Raw genomic sequence first — 13,315 nt, 5'->3', positions numbered from 1 at the left:
AAATATCAATGTTATTTATATGTCCGCATTAATAGTTGGTAATTTTTATTTTGTTTTGCCTGCAGCCTTAAATGGAATTGCCAACTTAACTTCTGGCGAATTCCCAACTATATTTGGATATTTTATGCACTTTACAGCCTTTGCTGAGAATTCAAGGATTGCCATTGTTTTGAAAAGTAAAGCTATTAAATGTGCAACCCAAGACATTAAATGGTAGCCGTGTAAGCTTAACAGAGTGCTGTAAACCAGCTGTGCCTTACAGCATGTGTACTCGATGTTAGTATGTGAGGTATCGATACATATAGTAACAACAATAACAACAGGCAGGCACATTTATTTACAAAATAATTTGTTTAACGTGTTTCGTTGGCGCTTTATGCGAATTGATGCCAAATACAGCACAGCCGCAAAGTGTGATTGATTAAAAGTGGCCGCAAAGGCAACGCGGGCTCGTCAGAAGTAAATAATAGCAACAACAACAAGAGCCACAATAGCCACCATATAGATTCAATTTTAATTGAAATTTATTTAACACCGCCGCTCTCGTCTCGCTGCGTCTTGAATGTGAGCGTTATATATTTTAGGCACTGCCAAACAGCCCCTGCCCGCCTCCCTTAACCGATCAATCCATAGCGCTCCACTCGTGAATCTTTTAATTAACCAAAGATGGGCCCGTCTCTGGCTTGATGAATGGCAAAAGAGATAGAGGAATAGACAACGCACAAGATGTGGCAAATTTAAAGGCAACTATTAATTGACAGCAATAAATGTGTTCAATACAATTGAATCGAACGCAAACGATCAATAGTCGCCAGCAGCTGGAGAGGCACAGATCGCAGCGGAGCTTCCAAAAATGGACGACGTTATGAATGTGGACTTTAACAATGAGAAAAAGGTGCTGTGCGAGAAAATCATACGTGACATCAACGCCGTCTTTCTCAAGGATGCCGACCTGTGAGTTGCATATAAAGCGTATGGCAGAGTTGGACGCGCGCCGGACTTAGTCCATGGCCATGTCCATCTCTAGCATTTTGTTTCAGTTACAGTTCAATTAAATATCTTGTGAATTGGCCACATTGCAGATCCTCTTTTGAGATCATACCCAAGGAGACGAACTGCAATAAGTCGCCGGTGGTGCATGTAGATCACAATTTGGGTCTGGAATCGTGGTGCGCCCAGCATGTGTATGATCATGCGCACCGAACGCTCATCTCGCATCGCCGCCAGACAATGCAGCAACAGTTGCGCACACTGCAGCAGCAGCAGCAGAGCGATGCCCTGGCCAAATATTTGAATGTGGCGCTATTGATTAATCCGGATGTGACCACCTTTTGGCATATACGCCGGCAGCTGGTGCAAAAGAATCGCTTGAGCATCAACAAGGAGCTGCAATTCTCGGCCCTGGTGCTATCCATAAAGCCAAAGTCCAACGAGGCGTTCGCCTATCGTCGCTGGCTCTACTCCTTTCAAAGTAGGTGTTAGATATTGACATAGATTTAGATATAAATTTAATGAGATCCTGTTTCATATGAAATAGGTGCCGATGCCATCGACTGGCCACACGAGATCAGCATATGCGAACGCGCCGCCGATCGTTGCTCCAGCAATTATCACGCCTGGTCCCATCGCCAGTGGGTGCTGCAGAATGCGCCCTGCCTGCTGCTGTCGGAGCTGATGCGCACGGAGAAGTTTATACGCAAGCATATTAGCGATTATAGCAGCTATCACTATCGCCAGGTGCTGCTCGGACGCGCCTACGAGCTGTGCTTCTATATGCCCGACGAGTCGCAGCCGCAGTGGGCCAGCTTGCGTGAGCTGCTCGCCCAATACCAGCTGAACTGCTCGGAGCCAGCTGGGCCGGATGCGGAGCCGCTGCTGCAGCTGCTGTTGCCCAATCTGAATCGCAGCAGCATCAGCGCTCAGCGTCTGCGCTCCTTTCTCTACTGCTGCAACGTGGCCGCCAGCGATATGCGTCTCTGTGCGGAACAGCGTGCACTGTACGGTGCACGTGACTGTTTCGAGCTGCATCGACGCGCCTCCCTCAAGTTCATTGTGGAGCAATGTGTGCGCCTGCTGACAGGCCTGGCCAGCGGTCCGGGTCTGTATCTGGCGCCCGCCAGCGGCACTCAGTCAAATGAGCTACGCAAATTCGATTATGATTCGCATCCGTTTCTGGTGGCCGTGCGGCGTCTGGAGTTTCAACTGGGCGATAAGCACAGGCGCTGGTGTAATATGCATCTCAATTTTGGCCATCACGAACAGGGCGGCAACTAGACGCGGCCACGCCCACTAAATACCCATTTTGTTTGTCAAATGTGCCGTAAACGCAACGCACTCATGGAGGCTGTTCGTTCTCAAGCAGAAACGAAATCAAATATATTATTATTACATATATACACATATACATACATATATATATGTACATATAATATATATGTATGTACACACATATGCAAGTAGTTCTCGTTACGTAGAGTCTACGCTTGTGGACCACCTGAACCCCGAAACCTCCCTCTAATTAATTAATACATTGTCTAACTCTTAAGGCTAAGCTCAAAGCGAAACATTTATCTAATTCTGTATTCCAAACTGAACTACATTTGCAATTTGTAATTTTTAAATTCATATATGTCGTATATGTTATGTATGCACATCGGGCGTAGAGATATATATATATATTTGTTCAGTTAGCGAATGAACTGGCGCTTTCGTGCATGCAATGACAATTCTTATGCATTTTAATCGAGATCAATCAAAGTTCAGTTACAACATTTCGTGTTCTATATATATATATACATATATTAAATGCTCTATTAGTTATATCTAGCTATATTTGTATGTAGAATCATATATAGCTAACAATATATATTTATATATATATAAAGGCGCCACAAAATGCTCTATTTAAATTTAATACAAGTGTTGTTCACCAGAAATAAATTTGTAATGCACGTTTATTAGCTAATTTGCGGTTAGTTTTAATAATATATATATTCAACAAGAACTTTTATTTATTAATCTTTTCAAAATTGTTAAACAATTTCCAAAAAAAATACTAGTTCAATCGGTTTCTTCACAAGGAGATCTTAGGTTTTATATATATGCAATCAGATTATTTGATGTGGAATCTACCATTTCAGGTATTGAATAATCACATATTTATACTCATACGATGTGAGTGTGTATGTATGTATGTGTGTGTGTGTGTGTGTGTGTGTGTGTGTGTGTGTGTGTGTGTGTGTGTATGCGTGTGTGTGTGTTTGTATGCTTGCTTATGTATGTATGTATGCAAGCTGTCTGTGGATATAGGTATGCATGCATATGTACGCATGTGTATAAGTATGTATGTATGTATGTGTATAAGTGTGTATGTATGTGCATAAGTGTGTGTGTGTGTATGTGCATGTATCTATGAAAATAAGCATGCATGCATGCATGTATGTTCAATTGCATAAAACAAAGGCAAATTGAATAAAAACGTATTTGTTAGTGCAAGCTCTCCTCTGCGATTCTCAAGAATTTAAGTAGGACTTGCACGTCTTCGTGCTCTGATAGTAAGTGAAGTGTTACGTTAACAAGTGTTTTGGCAGTCAACCAACATTAATCTGTGTGAGTGAGGGTATGTATGGGTGAGTGTCTGTATGTGTGTGAATGTATGTATGTATGTGTGATATGTATGTGTGTGTGATATGTATGTGTGATATGTATGTATGTGTGATATGTATGTGTGATATGTATGTATGTGTGATATGCATGAAGGTATATATGAATGTATGTGTGTGTGTGTTTGTATGTGTCTGCGTATGTGTATATATGTATACGCAAGGAAGCTGTAATTTTCACTGTAGTTTTCTTGCGTGATGAAGGTGCACGTTAAGATGGGGTTTCGGGAAATGCCACCCGCATGTTTAGAAAATTCGCGAAAAACGTTTATACGCGGGTTATATCAGCCATTATCCCATATAGTGGACAGGTGAAAATTTTCCATACCCACAACTTGGTTAAAACTCATTCGATTTTCATGAGGTTTGGGTCTTTGGTCATGGTTTCGCCTCTAGATCAGTTTTGCATCTAAATCTCGTAACTTTATTTTTGGTACGAATTCGGTCAAAACTCTCCCGATTTTCATAAGGTTCCGCTTTTTGATTATGATTTGACCTCATTATCAATTCAAAGAAAAGAATAAATCTGTTTTAATATATTCTAATTTTCAAACAATTTTTAAGGCAAATTAATGATTTAATTCAGCTTAGGTTACATTGTTAATACTGAGTTGATTATTTAATAATAGTATATAAATAATAAACAATAATCCTAAAGGGACCGATGCTCTGTATGTCTTTGAGAAGGAAGCTTCGTTTCTCTCATCACTCACCAGGCTTTTGTGGGCTTTAACTTATTGGGAATTACAAACGCCAATCAACGCAATAAGCAAAGCAAGAAGCATTAACAGTGCCCATATTCTGCATGTTTTACTTTGCTTGCAAGCGCCTTGTTTCTTTTTCGAAGCCTTAACTTATTGAGAATTACAAACGCCAATGGCTTTCAATTGTTGATTGGTTAAAACTGGTTTATTTAAAGAAAAGCTGCAGTGTCCTTCGTTCGGCGCATGACTCGAACATGCTTAAATACAGTGAGTCCCAATTGTTGTCGCATCTAGTTGCAGTAATAGGCTATTTGCCTCTACCAATTACGCTTTCAGTTCTTTCCAAGAGGGAAATTTAATTTGTTTGTTATTTTGCTCTGAAGCCGCAAAGACGCAGCTGCTTAGCTGGCGACCCAGCCGCAGGCCATTGAAGGACTTGTGAACAGATGCGAATGGCTGATGGCAGGGAGGGGGGGGGGGGTGTTTTGGGTGTGGGTGTGGTAGGTGTAACGGTAACGTTGCTGTTGTTTGTGCTAGGAGGTCGCATTGGCTTTTACATGGGCATGGCATCAACATCAATCAGTGCGCATGTCAGCTGCTAGCAAAGGGCCATGCTCACAATGGCGAGATGACAACAACAACAACAACAACAGCCGCCGCAGCAGCAGCAGCAGCAGCAGAAGCAGCAGAAGCAGCAGCAGCAGCAGCAGGTTTTGGTTCAGTGCGCTAGTGGAGGAGTTTGCGTGCGGCCGAGCCTTGTCAACAGCGTCGAGACGTCGAGAGGCAAGAAGTTAAAGCAAAAGCGAAAGCAGTGCCAATCGAGACAGACATCAGTTAGGGAACGGTCCTTAATTTGGCAACTAAATAGTGTTATTTTTCTTGTGTGTATGTTCGACTGGTTTGTTTGTTTGTTTTTTTTTTTTTTTTTTGAATACAAATTTGCAAGGTGAGCGTTTAAATAATAATATGGCAGACAAATGCAACAATGTCGAAATGGCATAGTAAATGCCAAAAGCAAAGGCAAAGCCAAGCGTAAAAACAAAGACAATGGCAAAGACAAAACAAATAAACATTGAACACGAGTTTTCAATATATGTGCACACACACACGCACATGCATACAAATTTACGCATGCTATTACGCATATGTATACAGTGTGGCCAGCACTTGAATGCGTGTGTGTGCGTATGCGTGTCGCGTGTGTGTGTGTGTGTGTGTGTTAAGCACTGGGGATTTGCTTTTAAAATGTTAATTTTTCTATTTTGCATTGCATATTTATGATTTTATATGCCTAAATGCTGGTCTGGCGTTGGCTTTCCGGTTGAAAGGGGCGTGGGTGCGAGTGGGTGGTTGGGTGGGTTGGTCTAGGCATGTAAATCGTTTAACTACGCTTCAGCTGTAGCCTTGAAGGGAGCTTCGTGTTCGAAGGTCGCTTGCAAATCGGTTGAGCTCTCTGCAGCTGAAATGAATGCAAATTAATAGTGTTGAAAAGCTTTGAGTTCTTAAGCTGGTTGCATTAACGGTTTAATGAGCGCATACATATGCATGCATATACATACAAACAACATACATAGAATATATATGTACATATGAATGTATATGTATGCAGATCTAAGCACACAGTCACACAAGCTTCTGCCGTTAGGGGCGCTTTTGTGCGTGCGTGCATGTGAACAGCCAATGGACACACCTGATGATTTTTTGTGTAAGTGTGTGTGTGTGTGTATTGGGAAGAGTATTTGTTGGCAGGCCAACGCGACAATGGCACAGACATTATCAATGCCATATACGTACATACACATGTACACATTTGCATAGAAACATACATGCATACATATGCATGCATGTGTATTCATCGTGAATGTGTATGTACATATGTCAGTTTGTAATGTCTGGGTGCATAACGGCTTGTTATTTTGTTACTCATCATTATGCATACCACTTGCACTCCTTCGCCTTCTCTTCCTCTCTAGCAGGTTAACAGACAAGAAACAGCTCAACATATCGATAAATACATAGAGAGCAAACAGTGGATATCCCTTTAACATTAACAACAACAACAGCAACAACAACACAAGCAACAGCATCGATTCTAACAGTTTGGTGCTGACTGCGCTGCTGCTGTTGGCAGCGGGCAGCGTACAATGAACTTTCTTATGCAGTGTGCCCAATAACACACACATACACACACGCGTACACTCACTATAGATGCATAACGGTTGGCAGCGTCGACGGCGGCAGCAATGGCCACAACGATGTTGACGTTGGGAGCGAGGACAACGAAGCAGTTGACAATTGAGAATCAAATGCGCTAACAGTTAATTACGCACACATATTTACACATATTTGGAAAGCGATATGTCCGCACTATGGTTTCCGTTTTCGGCATGCAACAACCAGGAACAACAGCAACAACAACAACAACAACAACCACAAGAAGCACTCAGCAGAATCCGTGCCTGCTGTTTGTCGTTGTTGCGGCACATTTAGGCTGAGACACACACACACACACACACGCGCGCGCGCACACGCACACGTACACAGAAATTGCATTTGAAAACCAATTTTGAAAAAGCACACAACATTTTGCAAAAGCAAAAAGAATTCAAATTATGGGCAGCCTGCCGAATCTGCATGAACTGGAGGAGGCGGAGCGTAAACGCGAGAAGCGCAGGGAGTACGAGCTGCTGCTGGAGCAGCGCGCCAGGGACACCAGTCGGGAACGCGAGCGCCTGTCGCAGTTCGCTCAACAGCGCAAGGTGAGTTCGATAAATGATCGCTAGAGGCGGTCGATAATATCGATAACATGTGCAAGCAATTGGGCAATTGACCAATTGGCTTTGCTGCTGTGCCATCCAATTGGAATTCTCAATTGGATAACTGGTCTGGACAGCTGCACATTGCGTGCATGCTTGGCCTGGCCACCTACTGCGTGCTCTTAAAATAATCTGTTTACGTCTTCAATGCAGCAATTCTCCTACAATGCTTACATTATGGCTGGCCTGGGCATTGGCGGCGGCGTCGGCGGCGGCTCGCTGTGTCTTACGGCAGCCAATGGGCATGGCAATGGGGAGCTAGCCAGCGTCAATGGCATAAAAACCCAATCTCTTGCCGAAACAACAACAACAACAACAACAACAGCGGCGACAACAACGGCGACAACAACAACACAAGCGACAGGAACAACAACGTTGAGCGGCTTTGCCATGCTGGGTCTGGCCGGCAGCTTGATGAGCGCCAAGAAATATCCGCATCCTTACCATCAGCACACGCATCCGCATCCGCATACGCATCCGCATCATCAGCATCGACATTCGCTGACCACACGGCATCGCGTGCTGCGCACCCGGACACGCAGCTCCGGCGGTCCGCATAACGTTTGGGACGACCAATTGATGGAGGTGAGTGGGTGGTTGGGTGAATGGTTGGCTGGGTGGGTTACTGCTTGTGCGTGGGCTGAAAAACGTAAACCTGATGCTACGCGTTATAATCCTGGCCAGGGTCTGGCCAGCAACTGGGACGGGCACTCGTCATTTATTTATAGTCCTTGCAAATTGTGCCTTTGACGTTCAGCTTTAATTTGGCTCAGTGCCATTCAGCCAGGCGGCTAGTGGCGGCTGGTGGTGTAGGGGGGGGGGCAAAGAGGAAGTGGTGGGGTGGGGGTGGTGTTGGTCAAGTGTCAGCAACAGCTACTGGATTAACGCCCCCACAACCATGAGAAGTAATTATACGCAAACACAGACACGCACATTCCCGTTTTAATTGCGTTTTAAATGGCCTGTCGAAGGTGTGGGCAAAGGGGAAGCGCAAGGGTGAAACAGAATCCAATCGGACTAATGTGGCTAATGTGAAAAACACAAATGGAAGAAGCTTCACGGTCAGCTCAGATGTCAGCGCTGTCAATTGCGAATCGGACACAAATATTTAAAGGCAATAAAAATAATAAATTGCACTTGTCGGGAGTGACCGACTTGGGTATACTCTGTAATCAGAGGTTCAATAAGTTGTCGTAACACTTGAATTTACCGTTACGAGCGAATACAAAATATACTATAAAGAGCTCTGTTTGGGATTGCCAGACTTGGGAATACCCTGTAACCAGTTTTGATGAGATGTCGTGACCAAACACTCGACCTTCTATTTACAGATACATGTATCTATATAGACATGGATTAATTTGGGAATTCTTAGGGAATTCTAAAGTCTTTATACTTATATACTCTCCTAAGACAGCAGCTTAATAAAGATTCTAATCGATTTTGTGGGTTACGTGCGAAGTTATCGATAAATAAAATAAACTTCTGAGCGTTGCAAGGACCTTAGAGCGAGTGGGGAGGCGTTCATAGAGACAGACAGGAAGACAGACGGACCGACACACCTGGCCCTTCTACTACTGGGAGCTTTTGCATACATTTTTAAAGATATCGGTAGCCCTTCGCACATCTATATGGCGTATGGCTTCAATTGGAATAATTGGTGGGATGTAATTGATTGAGTCATCAATCCGATCTGAGTGGGAATCTTAAAATGCCAGAGACTTGATATAAATATATATTTAATTCTTTTATCGATAGTTGCTGAAACTTTTACAAGATCGATAAATATCGATGCATTTCTTATAGTGTGAGAAAGAAGATAAATATGTATGAATAGAATAAAAAGGGTAAATAGGGTAAATAAATAATAAGTAGGCAGCCTTGAATATGTATGAGGGCAGTTGGCGATTCCGGGTGCAGGGTATCTGCCAGCGGTTGGGCACACCCGCTCTATATAATATTTGTGATTGATCTGGTTGTTTGGATGTTTTTTCTCAATCTGCAGCATATGACCGGCTACTCGCCGTCGCCGATCTCGACGCGTTCGCATCGAATAAATCCCGTGTCCTCGTACCAGGTGCAGGCCGCGTTGGCGGCATCGCGACGCCGCGAATCGATAAACAGCTCCATTGGGGCGACCTCGATCCGGCGGCTGATCACGCTGAACAACCGCAACTGCCGGCACAAGGTGCCCGCCCATGTCCGGCAGAGAGTGTGGCGCCAGTTCAGCTGCCTGAGCATCGCCCACGGCCTGATGAGCGCCGTCCTGCTGCCGGTGATGGCGCTGCAGGGTTCCAGCTCTGTGTGGCATCATCGCGAACAGTGGCTGCCGCTGGGCCCCAACATTGGATCGCTTCTGCTGAGCGCCCTCTTTCTGCTGGCCGCCGTCCTCAGTGTGCCGGGCACACGGCTAATACGCCGCTTTGGCTATATGCCGCTGCTGGCGGCCAACTCGTTGGCGGTGTCGCTGTTCCTGCTGGCGCATCTGTACGCCTCCATCTATACGCTGCTGCCGGCGTATTTGGTGCTTGGTATTACGCTGAGCGCCGCCAACAGCTGCAAGGCGGCGCTCATTGTGCACTTTGGCGGCAAGCTGAGCTGCGCCCAGCACGAGTGCCCGCTGGTCGGCACGCAGACGCAGACCCAGACGCTGACGCCGTCGGATGCGTTGCACGAGGAGCACAAGATGTTCTGCAATCGGGATCAGAAGGTGCGACGGCTGGCGCGCTGGTATCGCGCCGCCCAGGATCTGGGCCTGATTCTGGGCGCCTTGCTGGCCTCGCTGCTGCTCGCGTGCAATGCCAACGATTGGAACTGCTCGGCGGGCACCGTTGAAGCGCTGCCAAATGGAACGGAGCCCCCGCCGGAGGACTATTACAATCGCAACGAGCACAACGAACGCATTTGTGGCGCGGACATGTGCCCGCTTCAGCTGCAGCAGCTCAACTGGCCGGCGAACAGCACACGCTCGATATACGCGGGCTTCATTGAGAGCGGCGATCGCGCCGGCGGCCAGTCCCTGCTCTGGCTGTACGAGCTGCTGTCACTGTTGGCGCTGATGTTGTCCATGCTGCAGGGACGTCGACTGCTGGCCGTGACGGGACGGCACGAGCGTGTCGTCAAGGATGTCACGGATACGCTGCTGTTTGCCGGTCCCCTGGCGTATTTCATCGGCACCGAGCAGGGCTATATGCTGGGCGATTTTTTGCGCGCCTTTGTCTCCTGCTCGCTGGGCATTAGCATGATACCGGGCGCCCTCATCGGCATGGGCCTGATGCAGCTGATCGTCTCCTGCACGCTTAGCATGCTGCTGCGGCACACCAAACGCATTGTGGTCATATGTAAGTAGACGCCATTTATATGTTATTTGCTTCAAACTTAATCGATTTACCCGGAAAGCCGTCAAGCTCGAAATAACATTCATACAAACAAAACTCGAGCTGCAACATGTTCGAACTTATTTGACTCGCACCGAATGTTCGGTCGAGTCGAGCTACTCAATTTTTTGTCCGAACTCGAACAGTTTGACCGAGCCGATCTGTTCGAACTAAACCCGAGCTGCAGCATGTTCGAGTTGACTCGCGATTATTTCTTCAAATCGAACCAGTCGAGTCAATTTTTGTCTGCAAATCGAACAGTGCGAACGAGCCTATCTACTTAATTTTTCGTCCGCAATTCAAACACTCAAAACTCAATTTGGTTGTCCACAACTCGAACAGTTCGAGTTCGAATCGAATTGAGCCTTGACTGGCTCAAGCGAAACAAAATTGTTCGGGTATTTGATATTAGAGTTTCGATTAATTTATTGCTTCCATATATCTAATCGTTGGGCTTGCCCAGTGGCTGGTTTCTTCTTTCATTCATGCTTGCTGCTGGCGCTGTCCAGCTGGAAGCCATCGAGCGATGACAGCGCCCTCTTCTATGTGATAGCCGCCTCGTGGGGCGCCTGCAATGGCATGTGGGAGACGCTGCTCCTGTCGCTGATCACCCTCAATCATGTCCAGCACGATCAGGTCACGGAGGTAAATGCATCGCTGCAAGCGCTCCGCTTTCTTGGCCTGGCCATCACGTTTGCGGCGCACGGATTCCTCTGCGAATCGGTGAAGATCATTGCCCTGGTTGTGCTGCTGGTGATCTGTGTGCCGCCGTATGCGATGCTGGAGATGCGACTGGAGGCGCAGCGGAAGGCGACGCTCATCAGCTTATGACGCAGCTACTTCAGCTAGTCCAGGGGGGGGCGGGGCACTGTGGCACGTACGCACACCATGTAGATGTGGGCGAGCGGAGCCACAGGCCGAGCGACTGAGAAAGACAGGATAACAGCAAGGACACCCATCCAACGGACACGGAGCCGAGCCCCCAGGCGTGCCGCAGTCCTGCCAATCTAACCAGTATTTAAAGAGACACGGAGCGAGAGGAAGGAAGAGCGAGGTAGGGCGAATGAGAGGTAGGAATAGCTCTTGCAATATTTGATTTTGTATGCCAAAGATTTCCACCCAGCTCCAGACTTGGAACATTTGGAGCACTTAGTCCAAACCAAAAGCTAGACCCCAAGTCCATAACTGTTAACTGTCTATATACCTATATATATATGTTATTATATATATGTATTGTATATCCATAATATATATCTTATTGTATCTATTAATCTAATCAAAACATGTGCCAGTGCCAACAATGTTGTTCCAAATCCTTACGAAATTTGGACTAGACAAGTCCACAGCCTATCTGATTAGTTAACGCATATATCTATATATATATCTGTAGGATAATTAGAAGCGTTCCTCTGGTCAGTTACCAATGGATAATGCTAAGGCTTAGCTTGAAGAATTATGATTGGCATTTTTAAGCGCAACAAATATGTCCTAAATATTGCTCGATGTTAATGTAAAGCGTGACTACTCTCTAGATGCTAGATACAACAAAATATAAGAAAAGCCACGCGTTCTGTATTTCGCTTTCGATTCAATTTGGTCTACGCGAAAATATAATCGATTGATTGCAGCTCAGAGCAGGCCCCATAAAAATATAAAGTATTATCTCAATGGGATCCAAAACCAGAAAAGGTCAAATTCACTCTTTAAGAAATCGAATAAAAATAAAAGACAACTATGTATATTGTTTTGAAATGGAATCGAAAACGAAATCGAGAACAGAACAAGATTTAATGCGGCTCATAAGAAAAAAAAAAAACAAATGAAAAGCTTAAAATGAGACATTTTAATCGAAATCGAAATACAACTCAGATGCGGTTCCAAGCATCAATTTCTCTTCAATTTCGCTCAAATGGTAATAGCTGAAATTCGATGAGAAATCGATGTTGGAAACATGTCTGAAATATTCGAAATAGTCAATACCTTTAAAAGCCCTGAATTGCTGTGAACTTGATAGAAACATGTGTGTTAGCTCCTAGAATGTATATGAATGTCAAATCGTGCTAAGTATATGTATGTCATAATGTTGCTCTTGATGTATTTGGGAATAGGTTTCGTTGGAGGCATGTCCAGTTGGTCGAACAGTTTACCCAATCCAATGAAGAACAAAATAGAATACGAATTCCAATTGAAAAATAAACGTATATTCGCTAGGATAGCAAAGGTGAAATCCTAAGGTCTAAGAACAATGTTAACATTTTACGCAGAAACAAACTTTTAACAAAACAAAAAAACAAATACATTTTTGTAATTGAGACTTTATATGGACAGTTATCGGATCAGGAAAACTTAGAATGCATTTTCATACACGTATTTCAAAAAATATTATTTACACTGTTGAACTCCATTTGGGGTTTTTTTTTTTTTTTAAATAGATGTCTTAGGGAAGCGGAAATACCCAAAATATACAAGAGTTAAAATGCGCAAATTAAAAAATAAAATATAAAAAATAAATATTAAAAAGAAAAAACACAGTGATAGCAAAAAACAAAAAACAAAGCTAATAAAAACCAACTAGAGTTAACTAAAGGAACACCTAAACAAATAAACAAAATTCAATAAAATCGAATTAATTAAATGGTCAAGCAAATTGTTAAGCACATGCCACACACACACACACACACACACACAGTACATCTAAGCATAAACAATTTATGAATAAACTTATTTATATGTGTACAACATAAATAAAGAGATTA

General features: G+C 44.4%; 2 protein-coding genes across 6 annotated transcripts; both read left to right on the top strand.

Annotated features, from left to right (window-relative positions):
- Nucleotides 1-262: 262 nt before the first annotated feature.
- Nucleotides 263-2,960, top strand: temp (protein prenyltransferase alpha subunit repeat-containing protein tempura). Of its 2 annotated transcripts, XM_070211208.1 has the most exons (4): nucleotides 263-459; nucleotides 585-954; nucleotides 1,083-1,471; nucleotides 1,538-2,960. In XM_070211208.1, exons 2-4 carry the CDS (start codon nucleotides 854-856, stop codon nucleotides 2,272-2,274), a joined length of 1,227 nt encoding a protein of 408 aa, XP_070067309.1. In that variant the 5' UTR covers nucleotides 263-459; nucleotides 585-853; the 3' UTR covers nucleotides 2,275-2,960. The 2 variants fall into 2 exon arrangements, with proteins under 2 accessions (XP_070067309.1, XP_002057220.1); XM_002057184.4 differs by having other exon boundaries at nucleotides 263-954.
- Nucleotides 2,961-5,074: 2,114 nt separating this feature from the next.
- Nucleotides 5,075-12,813, top strand: LOC6633426 (protein unc-93 homolog A). 4 transcript variants are annotated; one of them, XM_070208739.1, is made up of 5 exons: nucleotides 5,075-5,251; nucleotides 6,343-7,125; nucleotides 7,336-7,767; nucleotides 9,188-10,523; nucleotides 11,023-12,813. In XM_070208739.1, exons 2-5 carry the CDS (start codon nucleotides 6,979-6,981, stop codon nucleotides 11,388-11,390), a joined length of 2,283 nt encoding a protein of 760 aa, XP_070064840.1. In that variant the 5' UTR covers nucleotides 5,075-5,251; nucleotides 6,343-6,978; the 3' UTR covers nucleotides 11,391-12,813. The 4 variants fall into 4 exon arrangements, with proteins under 4 accessions (XP_070064840.1, XP_070064839.1, XP_070064838.1 ...); XM_070208738.1 differs by having other exon boundaries at nucleotides 5,075-5,312; XM_070208737.1 differs by having other exon boundaries at nucleotides 5,075-5,312; nucleotides 6,340-7,125.
- Nucleotides 12,814-13,315: the final 502 nt, after the last annotated feature.

This window comes from Drosophila virilis, chromosome X (genome assembly GCF_030788295.1).
Source record: "Drosophila virilis strain 15010-1051.87 chromosome X, Dvir_AGI_RSII-ME, whole genome shotgun sequence".
Lineage (NCBI taxonomy): Eukaryota > Metazoa > Arthropoda > Insecta > Diptera > Drosophilidae > Drosophila > Drosophila virilis.
The sequence above is the reverse complement of the archived record's forward strand: the minus strand, read 5'-3'. Positions and strand labels throughout refer to the sequence as shown.

What these genes read in the sequence shown, in the direction of transcription:
- temp (XM_070211208.1), top strand. Translation starts at nt 854, where the DNA reads ATGGACGACGTTATGAATGTGGACTTTAACAATGAGAAAAAGGTGCTG. An exon ending in TTTCTCAAGGATGCCGACCT is followed by an intron (nt 955 to 1,082) that starts GTGAGTTGCATA and finishes GCCACATTGCAG; the next exon opens with ATCCTCTTTTGAGATCATAC. An exon ending in CTGGCTCTACTCCTTTCAAA is followed by an intron (nt 1,472 to 1,537) that starts GTAGGTGTTAGA and finishes CATATGAAATAG; the next exon opens with GTGCCGATGCCATCGACTGG.
- LOC6633426 (XM_070208739.1), top strand. Translation starts at nt 6,979, where the DNA reads ATGGGCAGCCTGCCGAATCTGCATGAACTGGAGGAGGCGGAGCGTAAA. An exon ending in AGTTCGCTCAACAGCGCAAG is followed by an intron (nt 7,126 to 7,335) that starts GTGAGTTCGATA and finishes TCTTCAATGCAG; the next exon opens with CAATTCTCCTACAATGCTTA. An exon ending in CAAACGCATTGTGGTCATAT is followed by an intron (nt 10,524 to 11,022) that starts GTAAGTAGACGC and finishes GGGCTTGCCCAG; the next exon opens with TGGCTGGTTTCTTCTTTCAT.